This window comes from Oncorhynchus kisutch, linkage group LG29 (assembly GCF_002021735.2).
Source record: "Oncorhynchus kisutch isolate 150728-3 linkage group LG29, Okis_V2, whole genome shotgun sequence".
Taxonomy (NCBI): Eukaryota; Metazoa; Chordata; class Actinopteri; order Salmoniformes; family Salmonidae; genus Oncorhynchus; species Oncorhynchus kisutch.
In genome coordinates, this window is record NC_034202.2 from 23,133,976 (window position 1) to 23,152,451 (window position 18,476).

The window sequence follows — 18,476 nt, forward strand, 5'->3', positions numbered from 1 at the left end:
TTGGAGGGGGGGGGGGGGGGCACCAACGCTTCACAGCGGAAGATATTGGAGTTAAGGGCAAATCATGTTCTTCAGTGACTAGACGCACTGAGGCACGAGCACATAACTCAGCTGTAGCTGGAATGGTTTTTGCCTGATTATCTTTAGGTGACCACCGTTCTGAAATAAGTCACTGACACGCAGGCTTTCTCTGAGAGGACTCTCATGTTTAGGGTCCATAAACACTGTAGGGGGTGGGGATACTGGGGGATGGAGTGATGTAAATACTGGACAAGTATAGACGTCAAGCATAGGAGAGTCAGGGTCAGAAATGACAGTGTAACAACACACTGTTACAGCTATTAAAAAGCATGAGATTTATCTATGAATCTCCTTATTTAAATTACTTTCATCACTACCTTATTCCCCTGCATGTCCTCATCATCTGACCGTACAAAGCCTAAAAGCATTATAGCAGCAGCATACAAAGTCCAATTTATACCCTATGCAGGTATGCAATGCAACAACGCAATTAGCTACGCAAAATGGCCGTTCTGCATAGTTGCAATGCATTATACATTTTGGGCTGCACACGTATTTTTACAAAGCAAGTACGCAGAAGGGCCATTTTGCGTAGCTAATTGTGTTCTTGCGTTGCATACGTGCTAAAGTAAGTGTTAAGGCTTAACTGGCTCATGCCATGAACGTGGAATGCATATTTTAGTTTCAAATGTTCTCATGTTAGAGCTACTTTTGGTTTAGCTTAACTCTTATTCTAAAAGCGAAGGGTGACGTGGGGTGGAGATGGCTCTTGTCTATGTTACATACTAATGATGGGGTCATCGATGCGCCCACAGCTTGGCTCCCAGAGGCCTCCTTACTGTCCTGCAGCACAGAGAGGAGACATAGGGGCCATTGGTCTAAGGGACTGGAGGATGGACCCACGGTGGCTCATGGTAATGCCTTGGGAACAACTTCATCACTGATTGTGACACAGCAATCCGTGAGTGACTGTCACCAGTTGGCAACAAGGTCAGACAGGATGCTAATAGTGACACAAAAAAAAGATTGGTCGTACACCTGTATTGGAGGAACCTGCAGGAAGGGCTATGCTGGGCGTGTCTCAGCCCATCTCTGCCCTCCCCCCCCCCGGGTGCCAGTGCTTACGGGGGGAAAGAGATGCCATACCTGCAGGTTCTTCCTCCAGACGTTGACGGCCGCAAAGGCCAGCTGCATCTGCTTCCTTCGGGCGTCTTTGTGTCGCTTGTAGGCGATCTCAATAAAGATGAGGAAGATCCCTGCTGCTATGCCTCCAGCCACCAGCATGAACACTCCTGTCAGACAGAGACAGACAGACACAGGGATGGGTGGTGAGTCGCCGTCTGACACTGACCGCAACCCACTGACCATGACTGTGTCTGTGTGAATCTAGTCTAATAGGTCAACGGTTGCTGTCCTTTCGTCGACCTGCTTCCACTTCACGCCGTCCGCTGCAAACCTTGCAAGTTGATATTAGGATCACAACTATAACAACTAGAACTACAGTAACCCACAACAAATTACTTTAATAGTACACACTTCACATAACAAAACAAAAAAAAGTATTGGACAAAAAAAAAAGGCTACAGTACCTTACCACTGTAGTTTTTGTCCAATCACTTTTAGGTTTCTTAAAACCCAAAAGAGGAACCCTACCTGCCATGTTCTCAAAGGTGAGTGTGGCTGGGGCATTGCTCCGTGAGTCACACTCCTGGTATCTCACCCAGGTTTTATCTAGATCTTCCATGAAGCCATTCTCATGGGAACTGCAGGGGTGGGGGGGAGTGGGCAGAGAGGTAAGACAGTTAACAAAAAGCCAAGCCATACACTCCAGAAGAGAAATCCCAGAATGTCACTAACACAGACGACACAAACAAACACAGACTGACTGACAGACTAACAGACAGACAAAGGGCAGGAATGAGGAGATACAGAGAGAGAAGAGAGCTGACACAGCAGTGTGTCGGATGGTCAAAAAAGGAAAATAAAAAGAACAACATACACACAAAGCTGCTTGGGCTGGGACAGACCTGAGAATGGCCAGGGACACATTCTGTTTCCAGGGGCTGTCCTTGCGCATGCCTATGCCAAAGCCCGAACGGAAAAACAGCTCTCCCGTGGTCACCAGGTCGCACTTCTGCGAGGCTTCAAACTCCAGCACCGCAGAGTCCCAGATGAAAGCATGCAGCTTGCTGTTGGCGGAGGGAGGCAGGGGGGAGGAGGGGGTTACGGTGCAACAGTACAGTGATTGTCACAACACACATTTACGGCTCCCCTTTGGCCACACAAAGCGTGTGAGTCAGCGTTACCAGCCATGTCTACCGCCGCTTGAAAAATGAAATCCAATGCCGGACGGACGACGGCGCGTCCCCCATTGGATTCCCCACCTCAAAGAAGCTCGTCTTGGATAAAACCTGAAAAAGGGTGCTCCTCAACTCAACGTTAGCTCAACTATAGACTGGTGTCAGTGCTACTGACACAGTTCATGCAGCCCTGTTCTAAGTCTGAGCCTGGATCTGTCTTGGCTGGATGATGGGCCTGGACCAGAAGGAGCGCTGCAGTAAGACCTGCTGGGTCTCACTGTTCCAGAGGTCCACAACCCCCAGGTCTGACTGACTGACCCTCTCTCTCTCTCCCTAACCTGACTATCTGACCAGCTCCGGCCGACACGCCCAGGCCAGGCCGGCCCGGCCGGGACTCACTTGTCGCGCACGGCCTGGATAGCCTCAGCGGCACTCTCGTAGTTGTGCTTCTCCATGTGGCGGTACATGGTGCTAAGCTCCACCTGCCGCCGGAAGTAGATGTCCACAGAGCTCTGCTTCACTGTGGCATAGATGAACTTGTCTGATGGGTTCCTCAGCTGTTGAAGGATAGGAATGGTTGGAGGGAACATTACATTCAGCATTCACATAGAGTTGACCAATTCTGGAATTCTGTAAAAATGAAAACTTTTGACGCTACACAACCACTTACTTTACAGCATTTACACCCCCAATAATTTTTGCACCTCGCTAAACATGTACATTTTTGGTAGTATGTAACCTACTATCCACAAGTTATCGAGGTGGAGGTGTACTCAAAGATTCTCTGTATGTATTTAAAGCAGGACTATTTCTTGATGCCCACCCTCGGGTCGTTGATGCCGGTGATGCGCTCCTCAGGCCGGTCCAGCACCAGGAAGGCAGCCAGGTTGGCAGTATACGATGCCACTATGATCATGGCAAAGCCGGCCCACACCATGCCCAAGATTCTCGCTGAGAAGCTGCGCGGCGCGCCTAGATAAGAAAAGCCCATAAAACATTACATTATGTTCACTCTATGGGACATCAAATGTGGCTCAATATATTGATGTATGTGTAGCATCTCCCAAATATGATATTATTTATCGACATGCAACACTAATATTTCCACAGTTAATATCAGTATCACAAACTGGTAGTATTTGCAGAAATAGTACACTAACTAGCTAGTATACTAACAACTGTACTGATCTTTAGCGGTTATTTAGTGATAGTAATTCTCCTACCTTCTCCAATACCGGAGTTAAGCAACACTCCCCAGGAGAACCACATGGCTGACGACAAGGTGAGGGCGTCTTCTTCTTCTTCTTCACTGTTTACTTTAAACCTCCCAAACGGGCTAGAGAGAGAGCAGGATATGAAGTGAGACATACACGAGAAGACAGAGGAGAAAACCCTGGCAACACCAGACAGGGAGGAAGTCTGTGTAAGTGGCTACGTAAGAGCGAGCTAGAGCACAGAAAGAAAAGAGAAAGAGAAGGCCAGATGAGCAGAGCAGTGGAATGATTGGAGCCAGTCTTCACCTCTGTCCCCTCATCCACTGTGAAGCATCTGGAGCGGTCTGGAGCATAAGCAGAGGTAGAGTATGTCACACACACACACAAAAACACGTGTGCACGAATGCACCCACACGTACGCACCCAGCCACACACACACACACACATATACACACATATAGACAGACGGACACATGCATCCCCTTGTACCTGAACCGGTCTAGTAGGTAAAGCATCACCGCCACCACATGCACCGAAAGACCCACCAGCAGCCACAGTGTGCTCTGAAACGGCTGCATGAACGAGTCCAGTGTACTGCGAGGGATTTCCTGTAACACACAGCACCGACAGTCATTCACAGACCACTAACAGTCTACAACCATCCCATCTGCAATGAGGACTAAATCAGGTATAGTCTGTATGAACTTTCAATTTGTCTCATAGGTTTTGGGAGGAATTCGGGGACATACCTTTTTAACAAGGATGGTTAGGCCTTGGTACTTAAACGGTTTGGAGAATTCGATGTACTGGGCTCGTTCGTTGTTTATCGTCAGCGGGGCAACGATCATATCTGCCAGACCCCCCAGGAGCTCTCCCATCATGCCATTCCACTCTTTCTTGTTGCTGTTGTTCACCTGTGGTAGATGGATGTAAAAGGTTAATAACCAAACCAACCTGACAATGAATTTCAGAACGAATTGTCCTATATCAGAAACAACAAGTAAGCCCTCTCTTGACTCTGGTGAGTAGCCAAAGGCGAAAACCTGGGTGCCTTTAACCCAAATGAAAATGAGCAGTATGGTCTGAATGGTATTCTCTGGCTCAGAGATGTGGTAACTGAGCTTGGCTCTCCAGAGAAGCTCCATTCAGCCCATCTTGCTTGTTCAGTAAATCCTGACAGATCAGCGTGGGTCTCACCACCACCTTGTCCCTCCAACACGGAACTAAAGTCCCCAATGTGGTGGGACCCTAGGTTTTCATGGCTGTCTCGGCTAAAGGACTTATTTTAGTTAGTGAAAACAGTTTTTGTGAGTGCAGTAACATAAGAGGATTCTGTGTAATTTTCAAAACGCTACAACTGCAAAAAGCACATCTCAGAGATAAGATTTGTGTCGTTTGCTTCATAACTTATTTAATAGAATGTAATATAAATATATGCAAATAGACAATTGTTGGTCAAATCATTTTTGGCCAGTAAGGTTTTCTATCTAGAGAGAAGTCTGAGTTTTTATAGGAACTGACCCGCTCCTGTGTTCCAAATTTCCCATCAGCCACCAGGTGTACTTCATAGGTAAAGTTCATGGTTCCAGCCAACTTGATAAGTAGGTCAATACAGAATCCATAACAACATTGAGGTACAATTGGACGTCCTGTAACCAAACCAGCAGAGGGTTGCAAGTTACAATCAATCAATCAACATTTTTTTATCTTTTTTTATAACACCAGACATCACTTGCCCACACACTATTCAACCAAAATCACTCATTCACTTAATAATACAGTAACACACTGCACATATGTTCACTGCAACCAGACTTCACACACTTACACTCTTTGCTTAAAACAGGCTGGAACATGCCCACACTGTTTGCAAACATTTAAGCAAACACTCTAGCATACAGTATTCACAATGTACACTCACTGTACATACACACTGTACACACTGTGCACACTGTACACACACTGTACACACACACACACACACACACACACACACACACACACACACACACACACACACACACACACACACACACACACACACACACACACATGCCAACAATCACACAAAGGCACAATCAGCAACATGCATACATATATAGATACCTACTGCATATATATGTATGCATCTCCAGTTGGTACTTAGCGGGCGTAGTAAAAGCACAGTGATATCATAAACGTCCCTGTTGTGTTACCTGGGATGGTCTCATTTGGTCCAGTGCAGATCACCTTTTTAATATCTGCCACTCCATTTAAGGTTTTTTCCTCCTTGCAGGTTCCATCCTGCTCAGTGGGTTTCACATACACAAAGGGCTCCTGGTGTATGGTCACTATCTATAACAGACGGGAGAGAATGCTGTTTATCACACAGTGGGCTTTAGCTCACACTGACCCTGAGGGAGCTCTACTTCACCAGCCCTCCAGACAACAACCCCTCCACAAGGAACACATAAAACACACACACACACACATGGTAGAAATGGAGAGAGAAAATGAGAGAGAATGAGAGAGAAAGAATAGTAGAATCCTTTGCAGGCCCATTCCATTGAAGATTCTGTAAGATATAAAGCGTTGTTTAACTTAGAATATATATATATATATATACACTGAACAAAAAATATATAAAATGCACCATGTTACAATTTCAACGATTTTACTGAGTTACAGTTCATATAAGGAAATCAGTCAATTGAAATAAATTCATTAGGCCCTAATCTATGGATTTCACATGACTGGAAAGGGGCGCAACCATGGGTGGGCCTGGGAGGGCATAGGCACACCCACATGGGAGCCAGGCACCGCCAATCAGAATGAGTTTTTTCCTGCAAAAGGGCTTTACTACAGACAGAAATACTCCTGTTTGATCAGCTGTCCAGGTGGCTGGTCTCAGATGATCCTGCAGGTGAAGAATGTCGAGGTCCTGGGCTGGCATAGTTGGTCTTCGGTTGTGAGGCCGGTTGGACGTACTGTCAAATTCTCTAAAATGACGTTGGAGGCGGCTTATGGTAGAGAAATTAACATTACATTCTTTGGCAACAGCTCTGGTGGACATTCCTGCAGTCAGCATGCCTATTACACACTCCCTCAAAACTTGAGACATCTGTGGCATTGTGTTGTGTGACAAAACTGCACATTTTAGAGTGGATTTGTATTGTCCCCAGCACAAGGTGCACCTGTGTAATGAGCATGCTGTTTAATCAGCTTCTTGATATGCCACACCTGTCAGGTGGATGGATTATCTTGGCAAAGGAGAAACGCTCACTAACAAGGATGTAAACAAATTCATGCACGACATTTTTTTTAAATAAGCTTTTTGTGTATATGGAAAGTTTCTGGGATCTTTAATTTCATCTCATGAAAAATGGGACCAAGACTTTACATGTTCCATTGATATTTTTGTTCAGTATATATATATACACTGTATATACGGAATATCATTGTTTGAAGAGGGTAAAATGTGATACCTTTAGTCTCGTGGACATCTGAAAGCCCCGCGGTTTCTCTGTCTCTCCTCCCGGCCAGATGATCTTCCTCTGATTATTCATCACCACCTACATGGTCATGACACCATGATTAGAGGAGTGCTGACATAGTGTGTGGTGCTGATGAGAGCCAAGCACAGGGGAGTCCAATACTGAAGAGTCAGCTGCTTTAGCAACAGCTCAGCATCTAGCTAATAAAACCTGCTTTCTAACTACCATGCTTACTTCTTCATAGAGGTGTAATAGCAATAGACAGGAAGATCACAGTAAAAACAGAAATAATCACTGTTGCCATGAAGTTACCTGTGTTCCATTGTAAATCCCAACTTGAATGAGTCGACTCTTCTGGTAGTTGAGAATGCTGTAGTGAGCGTACTTCCTGTCGCCATCGTCATTGAATTCCACTCGTCCAGTGAGGCCCTCTGGGTACTTTGATGACATCAGAACCCTGAGCAAGAGGAGAAATTGAAGTAGATCTGAGTGTGAGAGTGTAGGGGAATAGGCAGAGTGAGAAAGTGTTTGTGTGTTGGTGTCTTCCTAAATTATACAAATGTACCTTTTGAAGAGGGGCCCGGTCTTCCAGATGTTGGTGTTTCCCACGCAGCCTCTGGGCGGCTCAGTAATGTTCTCCTTCTCAAAGAGCTCCTGGATGGACTGGGCCACCACAGCCACTGCGTCATTGATGTGGGCCGACTCGTTCTTGCCGTTGATGAGCTGGAGGCCAATGAGACCTGCTCACATCACACCAACAGCAGAACAAAGTAAATCAGTGACCTGCTAGACTACCAACCATCCGGATCCTTTTGCAATACACACACTAAAAACTTATAAGAACCTCTTGTTCAGCCATCACGAGGAAAGGTCCAACCGCAAGTTTTTGATCCAGCACCATCCTGTTGCCCTATTTGTGAAATTAATTTGGATCATCCAGCACTGGAATAAACAAGCACTGGAAGTCTTTGAAGCATGAACTTCATCTTGATGGAAATTGATTTCGGATGTTATTTTTTATTCCTTTCCGAGAAGAAGAGGCAACATGATCAGAGAGTAATAGCTAGATCAATATTTTGAGGTTGTTAGTGAACTTTGCCCAGCATGGGGGGAAAAAGAGTCCCTTGAAGTTGGATCGATTCAATTCTATCACCCACTTTATAGGGGTTAGGTTTGAAAATACCACAAGCAGAAAGCTATAGTGTATGTGTGGGACCAAACAAACATACATCAACTAGATTAGAGAATGAATATACAAATTACATTACCAATCCAACTTCAGCTAAGCTTTCTTATTGCAACTGGTCCAGTAGTCTTACAGACTCCTGAAAGAAGCCACAGAGGTGAGTTTAAGACAGCAACAGATGCTGAGACATGGACATGACTAACAAAGAATTATCTGCAGGGATCGGGGCATTGCCTTACGTTAGATAGCGCTACTAATCGTCTGCAGTGAGGGACGAGCGTCACGTAGGAGTGACGCGACCTAACGTAAGACAATGGGCGTCAGGGGTGTTGGAGTGCCTAGGGGTTTACGCTTATGTTTGTGACCACAAAGTGACATATTACGTGAGACTTGTGCAGAATCCGGGACATAAGAAAGGACAGTTGTCGCTTACCATTCTATTTCAGTTACACTTCAATGTGGGGGTTGCAAAACACCCTTTATAAAAACTCATGATAACCAAGCTATTAATATATCAGAATGGCATTATAAAGGCAGCAAGCGAAATTTTGGATAACCCAACATATTTTTACGAAACATACATGTACGAGTTAACCTATCAATAGTTCTGACTATAAATAAATAGGTTCGGAGACACAGGACGTAACACTGTGTTAACATTTGTTTAAGAGATTATAGTGTACATTTCTGTGACTCATTTAAAACCTTTAAACATAAAAAAAATGCTTAAACGTTTAAATGCTTAACACTCAACAAATAATCATACATAATACATTGTTAATAACGAGACATTCTGGTTATTATGGGTTTTCACCCTAATCGTAGAGGTGAGATGAAAGGTGACCCCAGAAAAAGGCCAGCATTCTGAAGTGTTTTCCAAGTGGCTGTTGGGTAGCAGCGTACGGTACGTACCATCTGGTGCCTCACTCAGGGCTTTACCCGACATCTCCCGCTCTCCCACCAGCCACACGTAACCCGAGCCCGTCATGTTGAGGAAACGGGCAGCCTTGTAAACTGCAGCAGCGTCCTCTTCACTGAAAAACAGAGATGTTCAGTGACATAGACATGGTTACTTATCTTTCATTGAAATCATGGCAGTGAATCACTACTGTGTGACATTATGCCAGCATTTAGCAATAGAGGTGTAAACTATACCACTTTGAAGTGTAAAATGTAAGTCATTGTAAATCATGTTGTGGTCTAAATAGGAATAGTGAAAATGTACTTATGGGAGGGGCTTTTTGATGGGAGGGGCCTGATGGGACAAGTGGGAGGTGCTGTAAGAGGGTCTCACCTGGCGGAGAGGATGATGACGCGAGCCTCCAGCTCTTTGGCCTCTAGAAGCAGCGCAGTTAAGTTAGTCTCCTGGCTGAACTGGAGGACTTTCTCTGCCTGTGATTGGGGCACAAGATAAGTCAAGCCAACTACTCACCCCCACCTCAGAAACCATGCTGACTCTTTACCTGTTGTGCTCGATTTGGCAGATTTTGTTGAAAAAGGGAGAGAGGAAAAAAAGGAAAGCGATCCAGGGAAATCGGCTCAACTAAAAAAAAATTGGAGGGGGAAAACGTTTGCATTTTTCGCATGCAAACTGAGGGTTATCAAGGCTCCAAAGAAGGACGTGCATGTTAGGTAGGGGGGAGAAGAAGGTCAATGCAACCAGTAACTAAAAACAGGTAAAGAGGAATGACGGGGAAACTTTTCCCCCCAACAAAAAAACTATTGAAAACTAGGGAGGTGCTACAAAACAGGAGGGGGTAGTAATCTGGGAAAGGGTTTGTCCCACACTACCGGGTCTCCACAAAGGAATAGACTTGCAATCTCTTTTTTTCTTCTTCTGAGAACATGCATTCCTTTATTTGAATGAAAAAATGAAAATGGTTGAAACGGAGCGCTGTTCATTTGTTAATGTTTATAGTCTTTCCATAACAAAATCATTGTTCAGTGAAATTATAGGGATAATGTCTCAAAGTAAAAAGAAACACGTGCTACCAAGATAGGGGCATTTCTGGGTCGGCTGGTGACTGCTTGGGCTGGTTTCTAGTTGCTACGTTTGGAAAGTTGGTGGGCGGCGTGCATTGACCATGCAAATATACCTTTGGTCCTCGCTTGTTGTCATAGGACAGTTGGTCGAGGTTTTCATAGTTCCTTTTTTTATTCTGATGAGTAATGTGCACAGAGAAAATATGCAGACACAGAAGAATATTAAAAAACTGTTGAAAATGGATCGCAGTAAAGCATTCCAACAAATCTTCACTTTTCTGCTTCAAATTGGGATCCCTAACACTGGGGCTTGCAAAGTAAATCAATGACAGCCACTGACAACTAGCAATCCGATTTAATGCTATGTCATATGACCTCATTCACAATCTTGCAAATACTACTCAAGACCTTCAAACCATTGTCCAGCATTGGTCCAGAAACAGTCATACCCTCTGTACAACAGTGAGATTGAGAGGGCTAAAATGTCTGTGTGTCAGCAATCCCAACAGGTAAACAGTCTGATTCTGCAAACTAATGGCCCTCAGGCTCTCTCCATTTTGAATTCCACTCAGTTCCTGTATATTGTGAAAGGAGCCGCAAGGCAGTCTCCTGCTTTGCCTTAGTCAGGGAGCCATTTTGCAGCGAAACACAGCATCTTCTGCTTGACAGACCTGCCTCCCCTGATGCCCGACCTTTCAGCTCAGACCGCAGGCAGGCAGAGCGCTCAGGATCTGCGTCCTCCACATCCCAAATGCTACAGTGACTCTGCCGCATTCGTTCATTATATTGCCTGACAAGCAAATCCAAAGTAAATCCCATTCTCCTCAATTGTATTCACGCTCACTCCATTGAAAGGATTACAGATCTGTTATGCCTCAAATGTAATCTGAAGTTATTGTAGTCACTGCTGCTCTGTAAAACACTGCTCCCCTTCCAAGTGTTGCATGCTATTGTGTCGTAGTGTTTCACGGTCAGTGCACAATCATAAATCATGGCATTACAAAACAAGTATTAATCGAACTGGAGTGAAGACTACAGTCTTCATTTAGAATATAAATAATCAAATCATGTATTGAGTCCCCAAACCCAAATCTATTTTTGTCCATTTCTTTCTCTAGCCCTCCACCATCTTGCAGCTGTCTCTGTGTGGCACTGCAATGCCTTGGTAAAAAAAAAAAATTCTAGATGACTGGCTTTGTTTTCCCAAAAGAGTTCTTTGGGTGCTCTATTTTTGCTACTTCAGTCAAGCATGAATATTGTATGTTGTGTCGCTCATGTCAGTATTCTGACTGAATCGACTACAGGTAGAAGATTCTCGCTACCGGCTGTGGTATAGAACCCCATATAACTACTGTCCCTGTGACTTGTCACAGCAGCACAGCACATAAACCTGCAATTACAGTGTGAATAATCTGCACGATATGGAATATGAAATGTGAATAAATAGAATATTTATATTAAATGAGGAAATGACACAAACTCCCCAAATGTGGCAAACTCAGCATTTGCCAAACTGCCTAGCTGAGTAATTTCTTAAAACCACTGATAAATAACACAGATACTTCCTTACAGCATCACATCACACTGTCTACCATCCCAAGGATTCTGTGACATTGATAGATTAATTCAATCTGGTAACTGTAAATCTATCCAATTGTTGCTTATGGCATTATTTAAAAGAGAGAGTGAGAGAGAGAGAGAGACAGAGAGAGAGAGAGAGAGAGAGAGAGAGAGAGAGAGAGAGAGCGAGAGCCAAGGTCAGACAAGATGGATTCCAAGAAGGAAGAAACATGTAGCTAGCGGTTAACCAACTATTATATAATCTAATGTAGGTATTTACCATAGAAAACTCCACTTCAACACAGGTAAAGTCATTGTATAATCCAATAAAGTCAAAATCCTTTATAACAAGATGATTTATTGACAAAAAGTATACTTAGTAACTCCTAATCAATCTTGATCATGTTTGAGTGTGACTGATGAACCACAACATGTTTGACATTTCACCTCTCCCTTCGGTGTGGATTATCGTGAGCATGTGTCTGTCACATGAACCGTTTCATCAGCCTCTGATTAAATTACTCTTCAAATCAGGACTCATTTCACTCCGTCACACAATTACAGGAAGGAGCCCTCGAGGGGAACAAACAGCGCAGTGTCAAAAAGTCTTTACCACATCCTGTCTTTTTAACAATGTGTAAATGGGTCCTTCTCTTTTCCTTTAGGGAACATGACCTTTTAGGGCAGGGGTGTCAAACTCATTCCCCTGGGGGCCGAGTGTCGGCAGGTTTTTTTCACATTAAGAACAAAATAACCAGGTGAGGGGAGTTCCTTACTAATTACTGACCTTAATTAATCAATCAAGTACAGGGGTGGAGCGAAAACCCACAGACACTGGGCCCTCCGTGGAATGAGTTTGACACATGTGTTCATCCCTGCTGTGTTTTAGGCTTTAAGTGGATCAGCACATTTAATGAGCTAGCTACCCGGCAACACAACCTCAGAGGTGACTCTGGGCTAAAGTAATGCTTATGGATAGTTTGCCTGTCATTTCACTTGTATGGTCTCAGTCCATCATTTGACAAGGACACAATAAAACCAAAGATATGTATTTCACCGTCTTAGTGTCTTAGCACAGGACACGATGACCATCTGATATACTGCTGCATGTCAACCATCCATCACATTACAAGTCTCCAAGTGAGCATTACACTGGGTTTGTGAACTGCATCCCTTCCAAACAACATACATGTACCACAGCACAAATATTCATTAAGGATCTATGGACCATCATTCTGTTTGGGAGTCATTGATATTTTGCAAAGCCCCAGGTTAAAGTCCGCTATTTGGCTCCCGTTGTGGATTGACCCAGGAGAATTTGACTATGGTGAAAAGCAACATGAGATGAGTAAAAGATGTACTCAGATCAGAACACATTAGACGCTGTAGATGTCTCTAGCATTTTGATGTTAGCCAATGTTTACACAATGGTCAGTGAGAGATGTGTTCACACGACAGAAAGGAAAACAGTTATATACATAGAAGACCTTTGAGAGTTAAACAGAGAGTACACACACACACACACACCCACACACACTGGGGGTCTGGCGAGCCCGAGCGTCTCACCTTTGTTTCCCTCTCCTCCAGTAGGGTCTCCAGTCTTTTCTGCGCGGCCCGCCCCTCGTGGTCATCGCTGACGATCAGGATGATGTGGTTCCATCGAAACTCTCGCATCATGTCGAACCACACGTGAGCCTGGTGGGAGTACGGGGGGACAGTCCGCAGAAAAGACAAGTGGATACTCTGGGGAGAAAGCAAAATAAGAAGAAGGAGTGCGAGGAAATTATTTACTTGTTATCCACAGTTTTTATGTTCTTTCTTACATATTCATGAGGCCTTTGCAGTTGTTCACAATCAAACAGAAATGTCTTATCCTTGCAGGACATTTGGAGCAGAATGTAATTCGTCCACAGCTATTTTGGTAGCTAGAGAAGAAGTGGAGTAGAATGTATGTCTCTCTTATTTGTTTAGATCCCCATGGTCTGTTCCATCATTCAGCTCTCCCCCCCTCTCTCCCTCCCTCTCCCTCTGTCCCTCTCCCTCCCTCCCTCTCCCTCTGTCCCTCTCCCTCTGTCCCTCTCCCTCCCTCTCTCTCTCTCTCTCTCTCTCTCTCTCTCTCTCTTTCTCTCTGTCATTTCTCACCTTGTCGGAGTAGATGGACATGCGTGTGGTGAGGCCCACAACAGGGATGCGGTAGAAGCCTGCGGTGTAGGACACAGGCGTGGGGGTGAGGTGGTCGTTGGACTGGGGAGGATGACTCACCAGGATGGCATACACCTGCAGACACAAGTACGGGGATTAAAGAAAAACACACACCTGTAAAGAGAGGTGAAAGGATAATAAAGTGTATGGACTATTGATTCCTCACTGCGACATGGAAATGTCAAATCAGCTCTTTCCTCTTTTAAACCATCCTCACTTTTCATTAGCATAATTGCTGCATGGTAGATGGTTATTCATTTGGCTCAAAGCTGAATGACACTTAAACTGGATGAAGTAGATAGATGCTCCTCAATGCAGCTCTACTAACTGTATATCTATTCTTAGATTAATAGGATTCTTTAGAAATGGAAAACTGATCCAACTGAGGGGGAAGACAAAACTGGCATGATATGCAGGCATGATGGTTAGTGTGTGCAGCCCGTATGGTTGGGCCTCTTTCATCCGAAGAGCGCTTCCAGGCATCTACCATACCATCTGTCATGGACCCTCTCTCGAGTGACTAACATGACCACAGAGCCAAGACCATCTCATTGAGTCTCTCACATGGTTAGGTCTCCATCTAGGCAGTTAGTAGGCACTGTTCCATGCATTTGACAAGGAAAGGTACATGTAGAACATTGGCACCTTTCTCATCCCTGCAGCCCTCTGAGATGATAGGATGGGACTCAGATATTGTGGAACGTAGGGAGCAAAGATTTGTCAGCACATAACCATCTCTATCAATTACAACAATCATTACAATGAAGAGGACCGGGGACATTGGAATTGAGTGGAGGAATTAGGGAGAGACCTTTGTGTGTGTGTGTGTGTGTGTGTGTGTGTGTGTGTGTGAGAGAGAGAGAGAGAGAGAGAGAGAGAGAGAGAGAGAGAGAGAGAGAGAGAGAGAAAGAGGGATGGGGGAGGGGTGGTTCACGCCTCAGTTCTCTTCACTACATGATATTGCTGCTTTCAGAAGCAATGTAATGCTTGATGTGAATGGGATGGACGAGGGTTTTAGCAATGTGTTTCAGTGTTGAAACAAATCTCAAAAGGGGTAACATCGCAATGCATAACTTATTAATGTTGTTTTCATTGTTAGGTTTAAATTGCACCAGTCGTATACACAAAAGATATTGTGACCTAAAAAATAATCGCACTTGAAGTGAAAAACAGTAATTTTTCGAGTCTAGAGCCAAAAACCATTGCCTTCCATACACTTGTGTGTCTCATTATTGATCTAGTAATAACATAAACCAGTTATAACTACCCATTTCTAATGATTAAATCATACAATTTTCCATAATACAAACTAAACGCCCTTCTCGGTGACATAACGGCAAATGAACCAAGGCATGCACCCCAGCTGCTACCCCTGTGATGCTTTGATGGACATGCCCATTGCGTACGTGGCCATGTTGGCCTCCTTTTAGGCAACATTTCGTCACATGGCACGAGCTGTGAAAATAGAAACTGCAGTAAAACTCATTTAAGGATGCATCACTCATTTCTCTCTTGGTTAGTTAGTTTGTTTGCAGTTCAGTGGATCTGCAGCTGTGTACACTGAAGTGAATTGGCCTCTCATCCACCACAAATCTGTGTGTTTTTGGCCCTTAGATAAAAAAACAGTCCGTCCATGGCTTTTAAAGGATATATTGATTGTCCAGTTCTAAATGATAAAGAATAACTTTTGTATAAGACTTATATTAACCCTTGAACACACAGCTTTGTCTGGATAATAGACTACAGATATGGGGATAGAGATTTAGCCACAGGCTCACTGCCCATTTTACTTTTAATGTTTGGCCTCAAGTTCTGGTTTGGTAGTTACTCATTATATTGGCTACTGTTTGTGTAACAACAACCTATGGATATCCAACATAAATAGGTAGAATTTCACTTCAGCTTCCATCTGTATTACCATATGTGATGGATCTCTTAAAGGCTTGGCTGCAGTTTCATTGTATTGTTATCATAGCCTAGGCTTGAAGAAATATTGTATATTAGAGTAACACAGTGTATATTTGCAAGAAACTGACTTTTTCCCTAATATACAGTCCCATTTTTAACCATATAAACTGTTAGGTTTGGGGTTAAGGTTAAGGTTAGGAGTTAGGTTAAAGGGGAAGGATTAGCTAACATGCTGCAGGTTGAGAGCTTCAAGTTCCTTGGTGTCCACATCACCAACAAACCAACATGGTCCAAGCACACCATGACAGTTGTGAAGCGGGCAGGACAAAACCTATTCCCCCTCAGGAGACTGAAAAGATTTGGCATGGGTCCTCAGATCCTCAAAGGTTCTACAGCTGCACCATCGAGAGCATCCTGACTGGTTGCATCATATGGCAAATGCTCAGCCTCCGACCGCAAGGCACTACAGAGGGTAGTGTGAAAGGCCCAGTACATCACGGGGGCCAAGCTTCCTGCCGTCCAGGACCTCTATACCAGGCGGTGTCAGAGGAAGGCCCTAAAATTTGTCAAAGACTCCAGCCACCCTAGTCATAGACTGTTCTCGCTGCTACCACACGGCAAGAGGTACCGGAGCGCCAAGTTTAGGTCCAAGAGGCTTCTAAACAGCTTCTACCCCCAAGCCATAAGACTCCTGAACATCTAGTAAAATGGCTACCCAGACTATTCACATTGCTCCCCCCCTTCCCTCTCCACACCACTGCCACTCTCTGTTGCTATCTATGCATAGTCATTTTAATTAACTCTACCTACATGTACATACCACCTCAACTAACCGGTGCCCCTGCACATTGACTCTGTACAGGCAACCCCCTGTATATATTGTTATTTTATTTTTTACTGCTGCTCTTTAATTACTTGTTACTTTTATCTCTTATTCTTATCTGTATTTTTTGAAACTGCACTGTTGGTTAGGGGCTCGTAAGTAAGCATTTCACTGTAAGGTCTACACCTGTGATTAATAAAATTGGATTCAATTTTTTTTCATATAGGATTCACTTTAAAACATACTTCCTTTTGAATCATTTTTTGACTACCTGTTTTGCCATGTATAAATATGTTATTCAATGCGTTTCTATGCGCTAATAGCAGTAAGGCCAAATTAAATGTTTATTCCAATATTTTTATATATATATATATATATTTTTTTATACCTACAGGTCCCTGGTTCGAGCCCAGGTTGGGGCAAAGAGATGGATGGAAGCAACACTGTTACACATACCAAACGTTACATATCATACTAATTTGAGTGTCCCGGATTTACTGTTATGTTTGATCTATGAGATCAGGCAGGAAACAGGTGGCACATTGTTTCGCAGGCACTGAGGTTATAGTCTAGAATGAGATGCTTACTGGTTTGTTCATTGCAAATAAAGTGATCGTCACAATATATCGACCTCATCTGCCCAATTACTCACATCAGTCAGTTCCCTTGAAGCAGAAACGGGAAGATGCAACACACTAAAGAGGATGATTAATTTCCCCCCCAATAGTGGCCATAGGCTTCATACAAATGTTGGACAATTCTCTGAGCCCTCTAAATGATTTGGATTCGTATGATTGACATTGAATAGATGGGCTATATATGTGCTAATGACTCATGTTATTAGGCTATTATCATTTAACACCAATGCTGGCACGCTGGCACACTCCTGAGATACCTGGTTGGAGATGAGGTCCTCGCAGACGGAGAGAGCCATCTGGATAGCGTTGGGTTTGTGCGTTACGGAGATGGCGGTCAACTTGAATTTATCTCTCCCGTATATCTGGTTCGCCTGGGTCACTGCATCCTTAAAGACTTGCTCGTACCTCTTCTGGCTCAGGACGGCTCCGATGTTCACTATCTTTGGCTCGCAGCCAGCCCGCGCACAGGAGCACGAGAGGAACACCGCCAGCAGAAACAAACGCATCGTGTAAACGACCAAAACGCACAGTGGACCCCAGATCCGTCTCTCCCTCGTGTTGGCAGGTGGGCTTTCCCGGATTCTGGACTGCACTGTTCACCCGGTTACCACGACTTGAACCACCGTCCCGCTGGACAGTGTGGAAAATCTGCACATTTGATTTAAGTGCAATGCGGAGGAATGTGCATGGTCAGGACCTTATCCGTTGTTGGACTATCTCCGCTGTTTCAGAAGCATTTCTTCAAAGATTATTATCTTCCTTTGCCTATGTCCCCCATTGGCTTTATTACAATGTCGATATAAACGAGTTAGAGCATATTTCGCGGCGTATGCGGCTCCCTTTGTGCACAGTATTATTGCTCTACCGGTCCTCTGTGGGCTCGGCGCGGGCTGTTCTGTGAGGTGATAATACTGACGCTATGCTCGGGGCTGAGCGGCTGTCCTTGGTGCTGACAGCTGTGCACGCGCAGTGGTGCGCGCCTCCGCGATCTTTCTATGATTTCGCGTTGGCGTTCTTCTAGAATGTCACAGGAAATGAATCAAAGGAAGCTAATCATCAACAAAAAGTATTTTCAACATCTCAACAACAATGTTATTCACTATATGACAGGAATGGTAGTAGGCAGTTTAGATTATGAATAGGGCATCAAAGAAAAGCAAGACACAAT

The 18,476-nt window shown here is 44.2% G+C and overlaps 1 protein-coding gene across 17 annotated transcripts in view; it reads right to left on the reverse strand.

The window, feature by feature from the left end:
• LOC109874355 (glutamate receptor ionotropic, NMDA 1) overlaps nucleotides 1-18,271 on the reverse strand; it is a 28,570-nt gene extending 10,299 nt beyond the window's left edge. For 2 of the 17 annotated variants that reach the window (XM_031809296.1, XM_031809289.1), the window contains exons 1-20: nucleotides 17,566-18,253; nucleotides 13,880-14,014; nucleotides 13,304-13,480; nucleotides 10,291-10,353; nucleotides 9,489-9,586; nucleotides 9,107-9,228; nucleotides 7,574-7,748; nucleotides 7,321-7,465; nucleotides 7,000-7,086; nucleotides 5,731-5,869; nucleotides 5,057-5,184; nucleotides 4,285-4,449; nucleotides 4,025-4,143; nucleotides 3,545-3,657; nucleotides 3,145-3,293; nucleotides 2,721-2,878; nucleotides 2,049-2,210; nucleotides 1,675-1,784; nucleotides 1,168-1,313; nucleotides 808-864 (exon numbers count right to left, since the gene is read on the reverse strand). In XM_031809296.1, coding sequence (XP_031665156.1) covers nucleotides 808-864; nucleotides 1,168-1,313; nucleotides 1,675-1,784; nucleotides 2,049-2,210; nucleotides 2,721-2,878; nucleotides 3,145-3,293; nucleotides 3,545-3,657; nucleotides 4,025-4,143; nucleotides 4,285-4,449; nucleotides 5,057-5,184; nucleotides 5,731-5,869; nucleotides 7,000-7,086; nucleotides 7,321-7,465; nucleotides 7,574-7,748; nucleotides 9,107-9,228; nucleotides 9,489-9,586; nucleotides 10,291-10,353; nucleotides 13,304-13,480; nucleotides 13,880-14,014; nucleotides 17,566-17,814 — 2,697 coding nt within the window. In that variant the 5' untranslated portion in view covers nucleotides 17,815-18,253. Of the gene's footprint in view, nucleotides 1-807; nucleotides 865-1,167; nucleotides 1,314-1,674; nucleotides 1,785-2,048; nucleotides 2,211-2,720; nucleotides 2,879-3,144; nucleotides 3,294-3,544; nucleotides 3,658-4,024; nucleotides 4,144-4,284; nucleotides 4,450-5,056; nucleotides 5,185-5,718; nucleotides 5,870-6,999; nucleotides 7,087-7,320; nucleotides 7,466-7,573; nucleotides 7,749-9,106; nucleotides 9,229-9,488; nucleotides 9,587-10,290; nucleotides 10,354-13,303; nucleotides 13,481-13,879; nucleotides 14,015-17,565 lie in introns of all 17 variants that reach the window. The other 15 variants (XM_031809298.1, XM_031809295.1, XM_031809293.1 and 12 more) reach the window with 13 other exon arrangements.
• Between the last annotated feature and the right edge of the window lie 205 nt (nucleotides 18,272-18,476).